The 17493-nt window shown below is 37.9% G+C and overlaps 1 protein-coding gene across 1 annotated transcript; it reads right to left on the minus strand.

Annotated features, from left to right (window-relative positions):
- Window positions 1–4028: 4028 nt before the first annotated feature.
- Window positions 4029–17277, minus strand: LOC139736407 (glutathione hydrolase 1 proenzyme-like). Its single transcript, XM_071647159.1, has 11 exons — window positions 17201–17277; window positions 16064–16231; window positions 14143–14366; window positions 13046–13238; window positions 11874–12034; window positions 10956–11102; window positions 10370–10506; window positions 8597–8784; window positions 6619–6859; window positions 5863–5976; window positions 4029–4538 (listed from the first exon to the last, which is right to left on the minus strand). The coding sequence occupies exons 1-11, from the start codon at window positions 17275–17277 to the stop codon at window positions 4392–4394; spliced, it is 1797 nt and encodes a 598-aa protein (XP_071503260.1). The 3' UTR covers window positions 4029–4391.
- Between the last annotated feature and the right edge of the window lie 216 nt (window positions 17278–17493).

Here is a 17493-nt window from a genome sequence, read left to right on the forward strand (position 1 = left end):
GACCCAATGTCAGGGTCCAGACGATTTCTTTGTCTTACCTGTAACAATCTATCAGCATTACTGTAGACAAACTGTTTGCAAGTGCAAAGAAATGGCATCACATGCTTTACGTCTATTACGGTTACCTTCCTTATCGGGTTTCCATCCATTAAATATCCCCCATAGACACAGAATCTCATCGGTAGCGCTTACTAATAATCTGATTGCTTCTCATAGAGTCGAGAAAAGACTTACAAGGCGCTAGAGAGGAAAAACAACAACAGACATATACAAAAGTGTAGAGTGAAGGAAGACTATAATAACATTTCATTTTCTTCATTCAAAGAACCATAATGTACGTCAAATGGTGATTTTTGTTACACAAGAGATCACAACGTGCAATGTATGGGTCTTAATTACTGGACATGATGGAGGAAACCGGCTTTAAAAGCATTGTATTGAAATTCACAAACTAGTTGAAATTAGATGTATGATTTTGACACCTGAAATCTGCAGAAAGGTGGCAATTACATTAAAAGCGGCATCTTGAGTGGAAAGTAAAAGGAGTGCTTTGGTTGTCATCAAATTGCACTGCTATTATTGCTTTATTGGCATCTTACTTTCTTCATCTGATTCTGTATCTTTGCTTTCCTTTGTAACCTATAGCTCCATGTTATCTGTGAATACTTTTTTTACACCCTGTATTGTCATGATATCAGGAAATCAAATTGAATCTATAAAGAAATATTCTCTGCTTAGCCTCTTGTCATTTTGTTTTATTTTTTCTTTCTTGGTCGCTGTTTCAATCGATGAAAATACTGAATAAATATAATTCAATACCCTTCTTTTGCTTTGTAATAGTTGATCTCAATAAAACAAATGTACTTGACTAATTTTGAGTTTCTGATTAAAACTATAAACAGGTATATGGAAGCGCCTCCAGGGGCCTGATGCATTTAAACGTTTAACCTGAGATTTTAAAGAAAATGATAAAAGATTATATCATGCCAAGACTGGAAAGAAGACTATCTGACTAGAGACACAAGGGAGATAAAGCACAGGATTCTTCATACAGTTAGTTTTCATTCCATCACTCAGACAAAATGAAGTCCTCAACATCACTCTTAAAAGCTCTATTCACTGGAGTGTGATACAGGCCAATATCATCCATCCACCAAAACATAAATTTGTTACATCATTTAATTGGAATGCAATTTATGTTAGTCAAGAATTTCATACCAATATTTGGGACACACAGTGTACAAAACAGATACAAGACAGGTTTATTGAGCAAGACATCTTGGGACAGCAAAATCAGGAATTCTCATTCCCTTGTGGATGTAATGACATGTCGAGTAGGAGTTTGGAAACAAAATCAGAGAAAAAAGGCACTTGTGTAACCAGCTTAACTCTCAAATATCTCCTGTTTGTCTACCCGATTTGGATATGACGTATTCCTTTCAATTCATTCTATTGATAGGTTCAGGTAGAACTCAAAACTTCAAATCATACACATTGCTTTTGTTATGCTTTACAAGTCATCTTTAAAACAATGTTCAGATATTGAAACAATGGTATCATGTAAACCCCAGAGTATTGGCCATGTGTCTTGACTAACGTCAGGACACGTGTCATTATGGACTGTGTTTATGGTGACAAGAATTATGACTCAACATTATAATATACACATTGCAACCCTTCTGAGGTATGTTTTTGATTGGTGAGGGATCATACAGTATGAAGTACTGGCAATAAATCCGTTGCAAAACTAATCAAACATGAATTACTAAATTATGAGATGGAATGTTTGGCAGCATGACACAGGTGTTCATTGATTAAAATTGAGTGGAATAAACTTGGAAAAAAAAGACTAACATGTGAGGGCTGCCTTCTAAAGTTCTGACTCATCTAGATATTACTTTGTACATTACACACACTTTGGATGGGCTCATATGAAAAAAAAAAGAATAAGTATTTTTGAAAGAAAGATATTATTCAGAGTGGTGAAGGTTCAGGTGTGAGTTTCTTAAATGTGTCTCCCTCTACAAATTAAATTTGTTAAGATCGCAACTGCTGATGGAGGAAAGGAACCAGTGGGACTCGAACCTGTCATCTACGGCTTTCAGGGCAGCGACACTACCACCAGACAGTCTCTGTTTGCCGGCATTGAAACGATGATCATCGAACAAATACCTAAGCTCCTGTAGATGACAGGTTCGAGTCCCACTGGTTCATTTTTCCAACATGTTTGTTGATTTACAGATCAGCAGTTGCGATCTTAACACAGTTAATTTGTAGAGGAAGACAAATTGAAGAAACTCAAATCTAAAGAAGTATTTTTCGCAGGATATAAAATCTACACTTAACATCTAAAAGACTGGCCTATGCATCCTCGCATGTTTTGACAATTATCATTCCTGAACTTTCACCAGATTTAGATAAAAATCAAATAAAAATCTTGACCAGGTCATTAAATATTTTGATACAGAAGTGACTAGCCTAGGTACACTTCCAGAATTCCTTCATAATTTGCTTGAACAAGATATGCATGGTTATTCTATAGTTCTAGTAGTAATACCGGTACCATGAAAATACCACAGAAATCATGGTTATTCTATAGTACAAGTATCAATACTGTGCTCGTGCTATGGTATAATGGTTATAACATGGTGTCCCAAAGTTACTCTATGGTGCCTGTATATAGTAATACCATGGAAATAGCAGAGATGCCATGTTTATTCTAAGTAGTAATGCCGTGGTCATGCTATGGTAAAAATGGTTATAACATGGTATCACCATGGTTATTCTATGGTATTTGTTGTAATGCCTTGGCCATACAATAGATAATAATTATGATTATACTGTGGTTATTCTGGTTTTTTTTTAATGGTAATAGCATGAAAACTATGGTGTAACCATGGTTCATATTAGAATGGGATGGGCTGGAAGTGTGATCTTTTTTTGTGCTAAATTATGCCATGCTCTCTGTTCTTATCAATAGATACAGTACTATGATGAGCTGCATACATTCTGATAAGCAAAGACACACTAAAAATGAGAGAGTGAAACACCCTGAAAAAAACTCTTCCTAAATATTACCACATGCATAAAAGAAGCGTATCACAAATTAGTAACTTAGAAACATGTCTTGAAATGGTAAATGAACAGACTAAGAAACAGCCTACTCCTTCTCTCTTGCCTTCTTATAGCAGCATCAAAAGATCCAAAAAGAGTGATGAATGGACTCAACTGTATTTGTAATTACTTGTGACCTTTTTCCTATTTGTCTTCTTGCATAAATCGTATGAAGCTTATAGCGGAGAATACAAGCACATATTCTTGCAGCAATAATAGATAAATATTTCCTGAACACCCTTTGCATAAGCGAATATAAAACCTCTGATATGAAGTATGATACAGTATATTTAAACATAGTGTCATTTCACTGTACAATTACTGCTGCATACACTCCTTTCACTAACAGACACCACATTTTGTTCACTCTTTACCAAAGGAAATCTTCTAAGTCCGATATTCATTTCACATGTTCAGAATATGATCATTTCATTTTACAGGTAAACAATATGACTGTGAAATATGAGGTACACAATTTGAAGAATCTCCAATCAATTGAGTAAACTAATTTGCACTTATACTCGACTTTTGATTAGTTATAGCCTGTATATGGCTTATAAGGAAGTTAGGTACATAACTGCACATCATTTTCTTGAAATACAATATTCCACTAAAGCCTGCATATTATGAAGGCACATGTGTTTAAAGTGGTAGGCATTATTTGCTGTCCGTAGCCAAATTTCACTTCATGTCTTCTTCCGGTATAGGTGAAGAAGTAACTCACAAATTCTCACGAAAGAGACACTCGCTTGCAAAGTATCTGAGGAGTTAATATTTTAAGGAATATCTCGATCCATTCAACTGACAAAATACATAATACATACACACAACTAGAAATAATGGAGTAAGTTGTATACATAATTTCAGCATTCCATCAAATGGAGATGTATATCATGGAATGAAAGAGAGTCGTTAGTATACGTACATGGCACTACAGTATACAGAAAGTTCACACAAACATTATTTGTGCATTCAAACATGATGATGATCTCAGCCAAAAGGCAGAGAAAAGAGGAAACATTCTACATTCCTCACAGCAAACTCTCTCGCAATACCACCTGGAAATCATGTATATAGTTCTCTATATTATGTTACACATTATAAGTTTTGATAAAGATGATTTGTCTGAGAAATACATGATGAGATATTCACTGCATTGTGAGCATTTTGTTACTGAAATATTCATCATGTGTATTTCCTCATCACCTCCTTCACCACTGGAAAGAAGTGATGATCAATGAGCAGCAGACAATGTTTCAAAGAGCAATCTTCAGGTCTCAGAATCCAGCAGGTCTTCCTCCCTTACGGCTGTCACAGTGAGCCTCCAGCCAGTCATCTTCCAGTCGTTTGATAGCTTGGACGAAACCAATCTTGGATCTCTCCTTGGCCTCGTGACCTTTCACCTCCAGACCTTCCATTATGTCCTACAGGTTTTGATTTTGATTAAATTTGATTTTATTGTTCCACATCTCAAACACAAATAACATGATACAATCGATTGAACATAAGACTGGACATAGCGTCGTAATGACAAAGAAATACAAGAGAAGACAATTTGCAAACATGAAAAGTAGGGGACCTACTAAAAAGCAGAGCTTGTAATGTATAGAGTTTGTAATATATAGGTGACACAATAAATATGACATCCTCTCAATCAGTAGGATGTCGGACCAGGAAAACAAAATCTCTTTACAAAACAATCAAGATGGGACGAAATATCAACCTTGCTATTTAATACTCCACACTTTGTAATATCAGTATAAACAATACTGACAAACATTTACGTGCATGTGAATCTATGTGCACTGTTTGAACTAAAGTGATACGTTTCTTGTTAGTGTAAAGATCATGGAGCATTTTTTATCTCACATTTCACAGATAATTTACATCATTACAGTTCATATCTCATTAAACCTATCCAGGGTTTTTTTTTAAGTAGCATTAAAAGAAGTGGAATTCTATGGAGGAAAATTTGGGCTTTAATAGCTTGATATAGCAAAAATATTACTGAGTGAGCTTGCCCTGCACTCCTCACATTCTCTACTAACCCCTAACAAGGCTTACCCTCTTTTTCCTCCATATCAAACCAGGTGAAGCTAAATCCCCAAGTGAGCGTAAAGGGTGTGTACAGTTCTGGTCGAGGTGAGGATTTAGCTTTAAACGTTTTGCGAGATATTCAGAAACCACTCTATGAGATGTCAAAGAGCATGCAATTCTAAGGGGTATCAACAGTTTATTTGATGAAAATCTGTTTTGAAATGGCTGAGATATCCAAAAACAAGGTGAAACAAACAGATCCTAATAAAAGGCGTGGCCTGTCACCTTTTATTATTATCACTTTTTTGGATATCTCAGCCATTTGACAACCAATTTTCATCAAATAAACGTTGAATCCTTCATAAAATTGCATGCTCTTTCATATTTCATAAGAGGCTTCTCATTATCTCACTTAGGAATGTTCAAAACATGAATCCCCACCTCAACCAGTACTGTACAGTCCCTTTAATCTACCCTGTCTCCCTATGACTCATTTTTACTCCATATCATCTTTCTCTCTCTCCCATCTTGCCCAAAACTGTATTCTGTCAGTAAAGCAAGTAAATTCACATATTACCTGAATGTCACTTTTGCCATAGCCTTCCCTCTACACAGCACATACTCTCCCTTTAATTAATCATCCCACATCATGTTCCTTGCCTACACCAAAACATAAATGGTTGATTCACGCTTATAACAATGCATACTCACACTAGGAAATGTGGGCTCATAATTGAAGTACTGTGGAACGAGTTGATGGTGGACCCTTTTTCTTTCTACAGCATCAACCAGAGAAGACCCGAACCAAAGCGTCTCCATGGATACCTATGACAACAGAGCAGTGAGGTCATGATGACGTCATAATGAGTGAGGTTACATTCAATCGAACTGAGTGCAAAAATCCAGTCTTGATATCCGTACATGACTAGATTGAATTCGAGGTTTCATTGGTATCATCATGTTACCTATTAATTACACCATCATTGTTTAAAAAGAAATTAAAAATGCTGTTACCACACAATTACATCGTAAAGTTCTGTATCATGTGTGTCATGCATTTTATTAATTATGCAATTACTGAATGGCGTCAGATTTAAGATCACTACTTCCGCATTGGATAAGACACCTACATGATTAAAGTTGACTTCTTTCGCCATCTTAATATGACTGGTTTTACCATTTCACGACCATACCGTCAATGCATCACTAATCCACAATTCCAGTCAATATAGAAAAATAACAGAAATCATGAAAGTTAACTATTTTGCACATTAGCCAGAATTACTTTGATCATATCTTCTGTGTTCACAATGAAATTGAGTTTATGCAAGAGATATTCGATGCCTTATATCCACAAAATGAGATTAGAAAAAATTAGTAGTGATTGTTTTAAAGAGCTTGATCAAAACGATTGTCGTACAATGGATTACGACTTATGAAAAAAAAAATATTCTGTTCATCACCTACCAAACTTGTTGCTGTGGTGATTCTTGTACCTCCTGATGCTCCAACAACAAAGCGCACATGGCCATTACCATCAACAATGATTACAGGAGCCATGGACGACAGAGGGCGCTTTCCAGGCACTATGAAATTTGCCTCAGAAGGTGGTACACCAAAATAGTTGTTTTCTCCGGGCTTAGAGAAGTCATCCATTTCATTGTTGAAGATAATACCCGTAATATTCCCTCGGACCTTTGATCCAAAACTTGATAAGAATGGTGCACAGAAATGTGTTTGCATAGAACACAACATTTCAAGTAATTTGATGTAATTACAGATGGGTAATGGTATAATGACCAAACCCTATATAGAGGGGAAAAGTATATAGATATTCGTTTCCAAGCAACTACGTGTATTCCCAGGTGGTCAAGCTATAGGGGATGTAAAGGATTCTATTGCGTTGCATCATCCAGATTAAGATTCACCGTAGTGGAAATGATTATGGTAAAACCATCAACTGATTTTTTTATCATTTTCATCACCATTCATTAGGAAATACCCAAAATAGAATTTCGGTTTTTGGTGACCATTTTGGATGCGTCAAAACCCTTTGGGATGCAAGAGTTGTCTCACCTAGATTTCATTTCAGCCCCCTCGGAACAGGGTAAGACCATCAAATCTTTTCATTTTTTAAACCATCTATGAGGAAGTATAAGGAAATTTCAATTTTTGGCAGCCTTCTTGAACATCTAAATATCCTGATGGATGCAAGAGTTGCATCATCAAGATTCGGAATCAGCAGCACCATCCAAATAATGTCATCCTTATTTTTGTTTGCAACTTTCTATTATCAAAGAAATATATAGAAATGGCATATTTTGGCGGCCATTTTGGCGGCCATTTTGGCGGCCATTTTGGCGTCCATCTTGAATATTTCAAACCCTTAAGGATGTTAGAGTTGCATCATTCAGATTCAGATTCAAATTCAGCACCCTCAATATAGGGTAAAACCATCAAATGATATTGGGCGAACGTCAAAACAAGGTTCAGCATCCGGCACGCAGACTACCAGGTGTTAAAAGGTAGGAGACTGAGGTAAACTCACATAGGTGTTTAAAGATGAGAGGGGTAAACTCACTAGGTGTTAAAGGGTGGGAGAGGTAAACACACTAGGTGTTAAAAGTAGGAGAGGTAAACTCACTAGGTGTTAAAAAGTAGGAGAGGTAAACTCACTAGGTGTTAAAAGGTGGGAGAGGTAAACTCATTAGGTGTTAAAAGGTGGGAGAGGTAAACTCACTAGGCGTTAAAAGGTGGGAATGGTAAAGTCACTAGGTGTTAAAAGGTAGGAGAGGTAAACTCACTAGGTGTTAAAAAGTAGGAGAGGTAAAGTCACTAGGAGTTAAAAGGTGGGAGATGTAAACTCACTAGGTGCTAAAAGGTATATAGGAGAGGTAAACTCACTAGGTGTTAAAAGGTGGGAGAGGAAAACTCACTTAGTGTTAAAAGGTGGGAGAGGTAAACTCACCAGGCGTTAAAGGTAGGAGCGGTAAACTCACTAGGTGTTAAAAGGTGGGAGAGGTAAACTCACTAGGTGTTAAAAGGTAGGAGAGGTAAACTCACTTAGTGTTAAAAGGTGGGAGAGGTAAACTCACTGGGCGTTAAAGGTAGGAGAGGTAAACTCACTAGGTGTTAAAAGGTGGGAGAGGTAAACTCACTTAGTGTTAAAAGGAGGGAGAGGTAAACTCACTAGGCGTTAAAAGTAGGAGAGGTAAACTCACTAGGTGTTAAAAGGTGGGAGAGGTAAATTTATTAGGTGTTAAAAGGTGGGAGAGGTCAACTCACTAGGTGTTAAAAGGTGGGAGAGGTAAACTCACTAGGTGTTAAAAGGTGGGAGAGGTAAACTCACTTAGTGTTAAAAGGTGGGAGAGGTAAACTCACAAGGTGTCAAAAGGTGGGAGAGGTAAACTGACTAGGTGTTAAAAGGTAGGAGAGGTAAACTCACTGGGTGTTTATGGTACTTGTGACTGAAGCGGCATTGCCTTCCTGGTCTACAATAGAAATGTGCGATGTTCCCCCATCGTTGACAATTTGGAACTCGGGGTCATAGTATGTGTAGTTGTATGTCCTGTCATCGTTGATTCTAGCTCTCAGACCATCTGCGTATGTTTGAGATGTCATATTCGCCACCAACTGCAGATTCAATAGCACACACACACACACACACACACACACATACACACAAATGAAATCAAATAAGATTATGGCTTGTTGTGAATAAAGCAGAAAATGTAACTGGGAATATAGTTTTACCTAAATCTGATGCATGTTAATCTGATGCCATTTTGCATTATCAGATCAAAATAAGGCCTACAGTATAAACACCTTGTTCGTCAATAATTACTTGAATTATTAGTATGCCTCTTTTCAAAATTAACATACTTTCTGTATACAGTAGTCCCCCCTCAGACATAATCTGACAAATTTCGAAATGAAGACTATTTGATATTAACAAAAAAAAGTGACATACACAATTCTACAATACCAGTAAGTCCTATAGCAAACAAGAAAGAGAAACATCATCTCTCTGGGATGTGCAACAAAGGTAACATGGTTATTGACATAAAAAAGTGCCAGTGCTTGACGACAGTCAATGCACCAATGTTTGGAAGCCAAATGGGAACTTTAATTTGACTTGGTAGGATATTGACATTTTTTTTTTTTTTTTGGGGGGGGGGGGAGGGGTTTAATGAGGAAAAGTGACGTTGGGGCTTATTTACGAATATTTCACAGTAAATTTCTGCTTGACTACAAAAGTGATACCTATTATCTGTCAAGGTGATAAATACAAACATCTGAAACTATCCATGAATTAAATCCACAGATCTCAAGATTCCTCTCATTACTTTATGGCCCGAATTCACGAAGGTGGTACAATTGAAACCATTGTTTAAACTATGGACAAAAGCCATGGAGCGCCAAGTGTCGCATGGAATGTTTCGTTACGAAATCGGTCATATCGTCGACGAAAGGATTATTTTGTTACGAAATGACAACATTTTGTAACTAAATGAACATTTCGTCCACGAAATGATAGTTTCGTTAAGGAAACGGTCATTTTGTAGACGAAATGACCAATGTCGTAACGAAACATTTCATGCGACACTCGCGCGCCCCATGGTTTTTGTCCATGGTTTAAACCATGGTTTCATTTTATTGTACCACCTTCGTGAATTCGGGCCTATATGTATATAGTATCGTATTGAATAGTAGCTTTAGATTTTGATACTCGATGACGCAACCTATAAAAAGTAAAATGGCGCCCCATAATATAATCAGTGCATCTAGTAGCTCTTTGCGTCGTGAATTGAGCAGACGCAAAAAAAAAAAAGATGGCATAAAACGCGCTTAACGACGCAAGATCGATTTTGATTTTGATTTTGTGTTTTTGTTTTGTTTTTGTTTTGTTTTTTCTTCTGAACGTCCGCATTGCAAAAATCTAAAGCTCCCTATATCCAGCACTGATCGAACGTACATCTGTGTTTCATACGCGACACACAAACCGATCCTGACAAATCACCTCTCTACAACCTTTTATTATGGTCAACTTATATTCAAAAGAGGATTGCTGATTGCAAACACCGGTTATACACGCAGCTTTTTAGCTCTGACGTCTGTGACCTGACAATTATTTTGGGTTTGTGAACTTGCCACACTCAACTACAGCTAATTCCTCTACCAGTTACTGATTCATTCAATGGTATCAAGAGTACATTACCTCTGTGATATTGACAAAACTTTCGTCTCCAAGGGCGCTTCTCTTGGCATAGGCAAACTTAAAGGCCTCAATGATGCGGTGGTACGTAAGAACTTTGTTACTGAGAGACCCAATACTATCAGGAGTAAAATCATATCCTGTAAAATGGACACAGAAGCCACATACAATAAATATTAGGAATTCATCACAAAAGGATCACACAGTGAGAATGACAGTAAATTACACTGACTGGAATCATAAGACCAGAATGACCCTCAAGTATAGATTCAGTGTATTGTTAAACCCTGGTCACGCTTGTTCTGTATTTAACACTAACATTCGGACTACAAGTACTAAACATCAGCCCTGACTTTAAGTGACCTGCCATGGAATATCAAATTGTTTTGAATGAAGGCAGAAAAATAAATAATGAACCATCAATGAAATATTTCCATTTAAAACAAGATGATCCCATATGGCGTCGGCGATAATTGTTAAACGAAGAAATCAAGATATCAATAATGCCGATAGCCACGATGGACACGGCCATTTAAATCGCTACAAAGCAATCTATTTCTTTGTTTCTTCTCAGGCACACTTCTCTTACCTTCAAGGATGTTGAGTATTAAGGCATAGACAGCTCCACTGCATGGTGGCCTGCCAGAGTACACAGTCATATCATTGACTCGGAAGCTCAGTGGTGTTCTCTTTTCTACACTGTAAGCCGCCAGATCTTCAACTGTGATTATTCCACCTGACCAGAAATAACAAACATACTCTTTGCAGTAACATCTCATTTTTCTGTGCCTTATATCTAAAGTTTGTTTGTTTCAGAAATTCATCACGCACAAATACATTTTGGATTATTCCTTTATAAACCAAAAATAAGAATACTACACAAACACGACAAATACACGCTGATATCCACTGATATCTGGAGCCTCAGACTAACTTTTGGAAACCACCAGCGAGAATGTCACTATACAAAACTTTGTTCTTTGCTTGATATCAGACTCAAATCAAAGGACGAGTAAAATGACACACACAAGGCTAGATATAACTTATAAGGAGTTAAGTATATTTTTCCCAATTACATTACTGCGTTGTCATTTTGCACTAAAATAATTGTAATAGAAATAAATTCAGAGTTCCAAGTATATATGATACTTACAGAACATATCAACTGGTATGTTTCATGAGTATTTCAAGTTCAATTTCTCATACAACGAAGAATATGTGATTTTTGTACGTTCAACCTTATATCACTATTGGAATGATTGTATACATGTATAGCTTAGTGACTATTTCTAGAGACACAGTCACATTACTGAAAGTGTTGCGAGCCATTAGATGAAAGAAGTGGCAAGATAATAAGATATCAACGGGTTTGATTTTCAAGAAGCACATATTTATCATGACAGAACCACAAAACAAAACATAGTTCCATCCAAACTACGAGAACGATGACTTCAGAATGCCACCCAAGCAGAGTCAAGGGGAGTCCCCATCAGCCGCAGTGACTCACCTCTATTCTGCACCTCAGCTGCAATGGTTTCAGCAATCGACCCATTGTAGAATTCACTCGCTCCATTATCTGCAATCTTGCGCAGTGTGTTGCCTAGCTTCCTTTGGTACAAGGTGTCTCCAGCTGCAAGAAGGTTCCCATTACCATCAGTAAAGACCTCTCTGCAATAGATACACAATAAAAAAAAATACATCCACTCAATAGAGAGACTGCATGACCATCACTGGGGGCGCTGTGGCATAGTGGATAAGACTCCCGACTCCCGATCGGAGGACCCGAGTTCGAATCCCGCCCAGTGATTACGTCCTTGGACAAGATGCTAGATACCCACCATGTCCCTCTCGACCCAGGTGTATAAAATAAATGGGTACCTGGCAACGCTAGGGTACTTAGTAATACATGATAATGGCAGGGCTCTCTGGTAGAACAGTGGTAACAGTGAAGAGACTACCCTGGGTAAGTAAGACTTTATTATTATTATCATTATAATTATTATTATTATTATTATAATTATTATTATCATCATTGCTATTATTACTATTATTATTGTTATCATCATTATTATCACTACCATACTAATCCTTTGCTGACTTAAAAATGGAGTGAATGTATATTGAACATGTAGTCTATAAGGAGATGATACAATGTATGGAGCATCATCATGTGGTGACTCTTACAGACAACCGAAGTTCAAATCACAAATGTTTCTTTTTTAACATGCAGGATGCTTTGTTTGTTTGTGTTTTTTTTGTGTGTGTGGAGAAACTAGGTGAAGCAACTGATGATTCTCTTTATAGACTGTTAATCTTCACAGGTATGCTGAAAACAGCGGATAACATTGAGCTCAAATACATGTTCTAGCACTGTTACAATATAATCTGTTTCTACCATGATCTACTTCAATATATCTTACCACGATGTGAAAAGAAAAATGTACTGCATATACAGTGATAATATGGTAATTAGCTTATTCCTTTATGGTATGTAACTGACATCATCACCATGGTAACAGTCATCATGGCTGTCTATAGAAGATGTTTTGGTGAGTCTTATTTTACCCTTTATAGTGAGTATTTAATTTATCATGTTTAACAATCATAATCATATGAATCTATGTTAGCAACACTTATCCCCACATAACACACTCACAGTGTGATACCAAGCTTTAATACCTTAGACTCTCATCCGACAGCATTATCTCTGACTTTCTGCTGATGGCGTATTCAAGTTCGGGGCTGACAATCAGGCCATTCTCTGCTAGCTCGATGGATGGTTCGAACAGCCGTCTCCATGGCAACTTGCCAAACATTTGGTGGGCTTCCCAGTAGCCCTTGATCTCTCCGGGCACCCCAATAGCCAGGCCACCTGGGCAGGGCACAAATATATGTATTATATACACACACATACAATTACATATTACCATTTCATAGGGCAGTATCTTCAACACAAATATTGGGATATATAGGGATACACAATACAACTGGTGAAAATCTTATTTTCCGTTATTGAGTTATTGGGAGATAACATGAGATTTACCTTATTTCATGTCTCTGATGACCTCAATGACATGTTACCTTTGACGTCATGACCCTAAATTCATTTCTATCTTTTTTACCTTATTATGAACACACCCTACAAATTTGGTGATTCGTTAACTCTGTTCTCTAGTTATCTTTTACACTAACAGGCAGACACAAAGGCTGCAGAACAACAAAGGCAGACAAATTAAAATTGCGGAACCGAAAACATAGCCTCCGCCGGGAGTAAGTTTCTGATGCACATTTTGGGTACAATACTAGTATATGGACGAGATTCTATGCCCAAAAAAAAGAACAAAAAAGAAAAATAGTAAGTCTACCACTCATAAATACACACACACACACACACACACATATCATATACATATGTAATATAATATACATGGACATCAATTGTATAATTGTAGATACAGAAAAATCATATATCGTAGGGGGAGACTTTGTGAGCTGAGGCGATGCAAAACTCCCTTACCCCCCCCCCCCCCCCCCCCCAATCCACGCCCCGCCCCTGCCTGGCACTCAGGGAAATAAACCTTTGAGCAGGGAGGTTCCTGTCACCTCCCTGCTTTGATGTATAGTTTAGTTTCCAAGAATGAAAATGAAGTCAAAGTTCTTGCTTCAAATAGCAGGAATTAGACTCCTGTAAAAACGACAGATTGTTACACATTCGATTTATTCTCATGGCAGAAGCTTCTTTCAACAGTCCAAGGCAGAATGAAAAATCCCCCTACCTACTGTTGAGGCGTCTTCTGATTTGTTGAAGTACATATCTCTGTGGGCTGCAAGCGGCGCCTTTTCACGGGAATCCCAAAAGTGCGCAGTCCCCTCATGTTTATCGTAGTAGAGGGTGAAGCTCCCCCCACCAATTCCTGCACTGTGAGGATTGTACAGTCCCACACATAGCAAACCAGCTATAGCTGCATCTATTGCACCACCTCCATCAGTAAGAACATCTCTGTTTTAGTATTATGGTGACAGGTGAAAGTATAGACAGTTACACAATCATGATGATAACCACTATAGCACATCTCTTGACTAGAAAGCAATCAGCAGTTTTCAATAACCCATCACTGACTGAACACAAAATTCTTGAATAAAAAGCAGATTGTGAAAGTAAAGTAGGCATATCAGACACATCAAAAGTTTATAACCTTTGGATGTTTGAGTTTCTTTCAAATCATTGAGTTCAGCAAATTTTGAATATTTGCTCATCATCAACTGGTCCACCAACATTTGATGGGGCATTCAATAGTCATCTGACTTGGATGACTTGACTGTGCCAACTCAAAGGGGGTGTTTCATCAGGGAGGTGGACCACCTCCCTGGTTTCATCAAGTTAGTCAGCGCTAACAATTTCATTGATTTTAATTGGCTGAGATGCTCTGGTTACTAACTGTTACTATGGTAATTGCCAGAGATTGACAACTTGTCAGCGCTGACTAACTTGATGAACAGGGATGCCAAGTTCAAAAAAATTTTATGAGTGAGATTTTCATGACTTGGCATTTCGGCATGCGAATATGCGCGCTTTCGAGCGAGGGTGTGGGAGGGGTTTTCCCCCCTGTGGCCTCCCACGGTAGGGAGCTTTTTCAATTTTTGCGATCAGGTGCATAGTTTTAAGTGACTATTTTTTACTTATTTTGAAAGACGAAAGGGAAATATACCTTCATTTGCAACTATCACTTTAATCTTTTGAGCTATACTTGTATAGGCCCAAGTTGCAGACTTGGCCCGATGGGTGATGCGTGAGAAAAATGGGTGTCATGCGTGAGATGGTGAGATTGCCCCTAAGTTCTTGAGTCTCACGCAGAATGCATGAGACTTGGTAGCTCTGGATGAAACACCCCCTGATCCAGGGGCGGATCCAGGAATTCTGTAAAGGGGGGGGGGGCGTGACTAATATTTCTGGTGCCACTTCCGGGTTTCATTCCATTTTTTTTCTTTTTATTTTCTTTGTTTTTAACGAAAATTAAAGGGGGCGTGCGCCGGTTGCGCCCCCCTCTGAATCCGCCACTGTGATCCAAGCAGAGGAACTAGTTCTCAGTGAATTATGTAGACCCTTAGATGAAGAACCGTTGATGGTAACTGTCTGAATGGAACCTTCCTGACAGAAAACTCTAGATTCAGAGGACATTAAGCTAGGCCACGTACACCATAGAAGTCCAGTCGAAGACGGACTAACGATGGGAATCCTTAAATGCCTCTATCAACTGAGTAACGAGAAGCCACAGGTCGTGCCATTACAAATCCTACTGTTAGCCTGTTTGTCAGTTTTAAACTTTCCTGCACAAACCTTGAATTATTTGTGCTTTGTGTATACATTTTATGGATATGGCCACTGGTGTCAGAATGTCAGTAACATCTTTATGAGATGATCAGTGGTTTGCAGTGGGCATTTAATGATAGAGGAAAAAGTGACATCTTTTCTTACTCTCTTGATTCTTGATCGGCGAGTATGAAAAACCAAAAAACGAAAAATTCATTTCCAACCTGTTTAATGTGCTCAAAAACAAACATACAAACACACTCTGTGAGTGTTTCTCTGTCATTTTTTCCTAATGTGAAGGGTCACCAATGAAAGTTTATCTTTTGATCACATGACCCCCCTAACCCACTACACTGTAAAATAAGGCCTCTTCATTAATCAGTCACCTTCCAATTTCGGAGCAGCCAGCCGCGTCTGCTGCTACAGCTGCCCTCTGGTAGACAAAATCTCGACTGGGCTCACTCTGGCTTGGTCTGCAGTAGATGATGCCAAGTGCTATACCTCCCCCGATGAACGCTGCCAAGATGACAGTAATTCCCAGACCTGCAAGGATTCTGAAGAGAAAAGACAAAGGGGGAACAAGGATATTCGTTGACATGAATGGATGGTATAAAGTGTAGAATATGCTATATATACACTCTAAATAAGAAGTGGTGTTCCAGTGCATGCTATTAGCGGCATTGGTGCTGTTAGGATCAACATCATTTTGTTCATCTACAAGAAATATGGGGCATTGGTCACTTGCTGCCTTTTGTCAGAAAGGGATTGTACTGAGGGACCGATTTGATAGTGCATTAGTACAATAAGATGAGTATTTCTTCCCCAGGGACATTGGGACGTGAACTTAACTACAGTATATTTAGATAATAGATGACATCCATTTCAAGCTTAATTGCTTACGATGGTGGTCTCCTGCATTCAATGATCTTTGTTGTTTACTGAAAAATACTGTATATCTTATTTCATGTTTCTGTGTACCTACTCTTAAAAAAAAATAGAGTGAAAATATTCACTCTTAAAAGAGTGAATACAAAAAAGAGTGAATTTAGAGTGAAATTGGAGTGAATTTTAAGTGAAAATGTTCATTTTCACTCATTTTGGAGTGACCTCAGGGATCACTAGAAGATTTTGGAGTAATCCCTGAGGTCACTCTAAAACGAGTGAAAATGTACATTTTCACTCAAAATTCTCTCCAATTTCACTCTAAATTCACTCTTTTTTGTATTCACTCTTTTAAGAGTGAATATTTTCACTCTATTTTTTTAGAGAGTACATTGCTCAATGCAATCACCTATGTGTATCTATTTGTGTACTGTTATTGATTTATTTCACTGCACTTGGTATTCTTTGTACTTTTTGAAATTTGTATTCAAATTGTATCCGATTGAATGCAGAAATAAAAACAAACAAACAATAACGACTTTATTTCAGAAGATATAACTGTGTATCCACAGAGTCGGGAAATTATTTAAGAAAGGAAATCATCACATACACCTGTCACAAAGTGTTTAATTCTTTCTTACTTGTAACTCGTCGGCGTCTTTTTCTGTGACTTGCTTTTCTCCTCCACAGCCAAGGCGGTGGTCAAGTTGTAACTCATGATGTAGAGAAGTAAAATGCGTGGTGACGAAGGATCCAACTCAACTTACTGTACCCCTTGGCGGCTATTCAAGCACTGCGATAAGTTAGTTGTTAATAAAGCTCAAACAGCGAAGATGGTCTATTTGCGATGAGTTCCACGATTGCAAAGCAAACTTGGTGTACTGATGAATGGGGTATACCCGCGGGCGTCCTCGTGGAAAGATGGCTTGAAGAA

Source organism: Diadema antillarum, unplaced genomic scaffold (genome assembly GCF_040938485.1).
Source record: "Diadema antillarum isolate AM-2024a unplaced genomic scaffold, OU_Dant_1.0 seq00000644_RagTag, whole genome shotgun sequence".
Taxonomy (NCBI): domain Eukaryota; kingdom Metazoa; phylum Echinodermata; class Echinoidea; order Diadematoida; family Diadematidae; genus Diadema; species Diadema antillarum.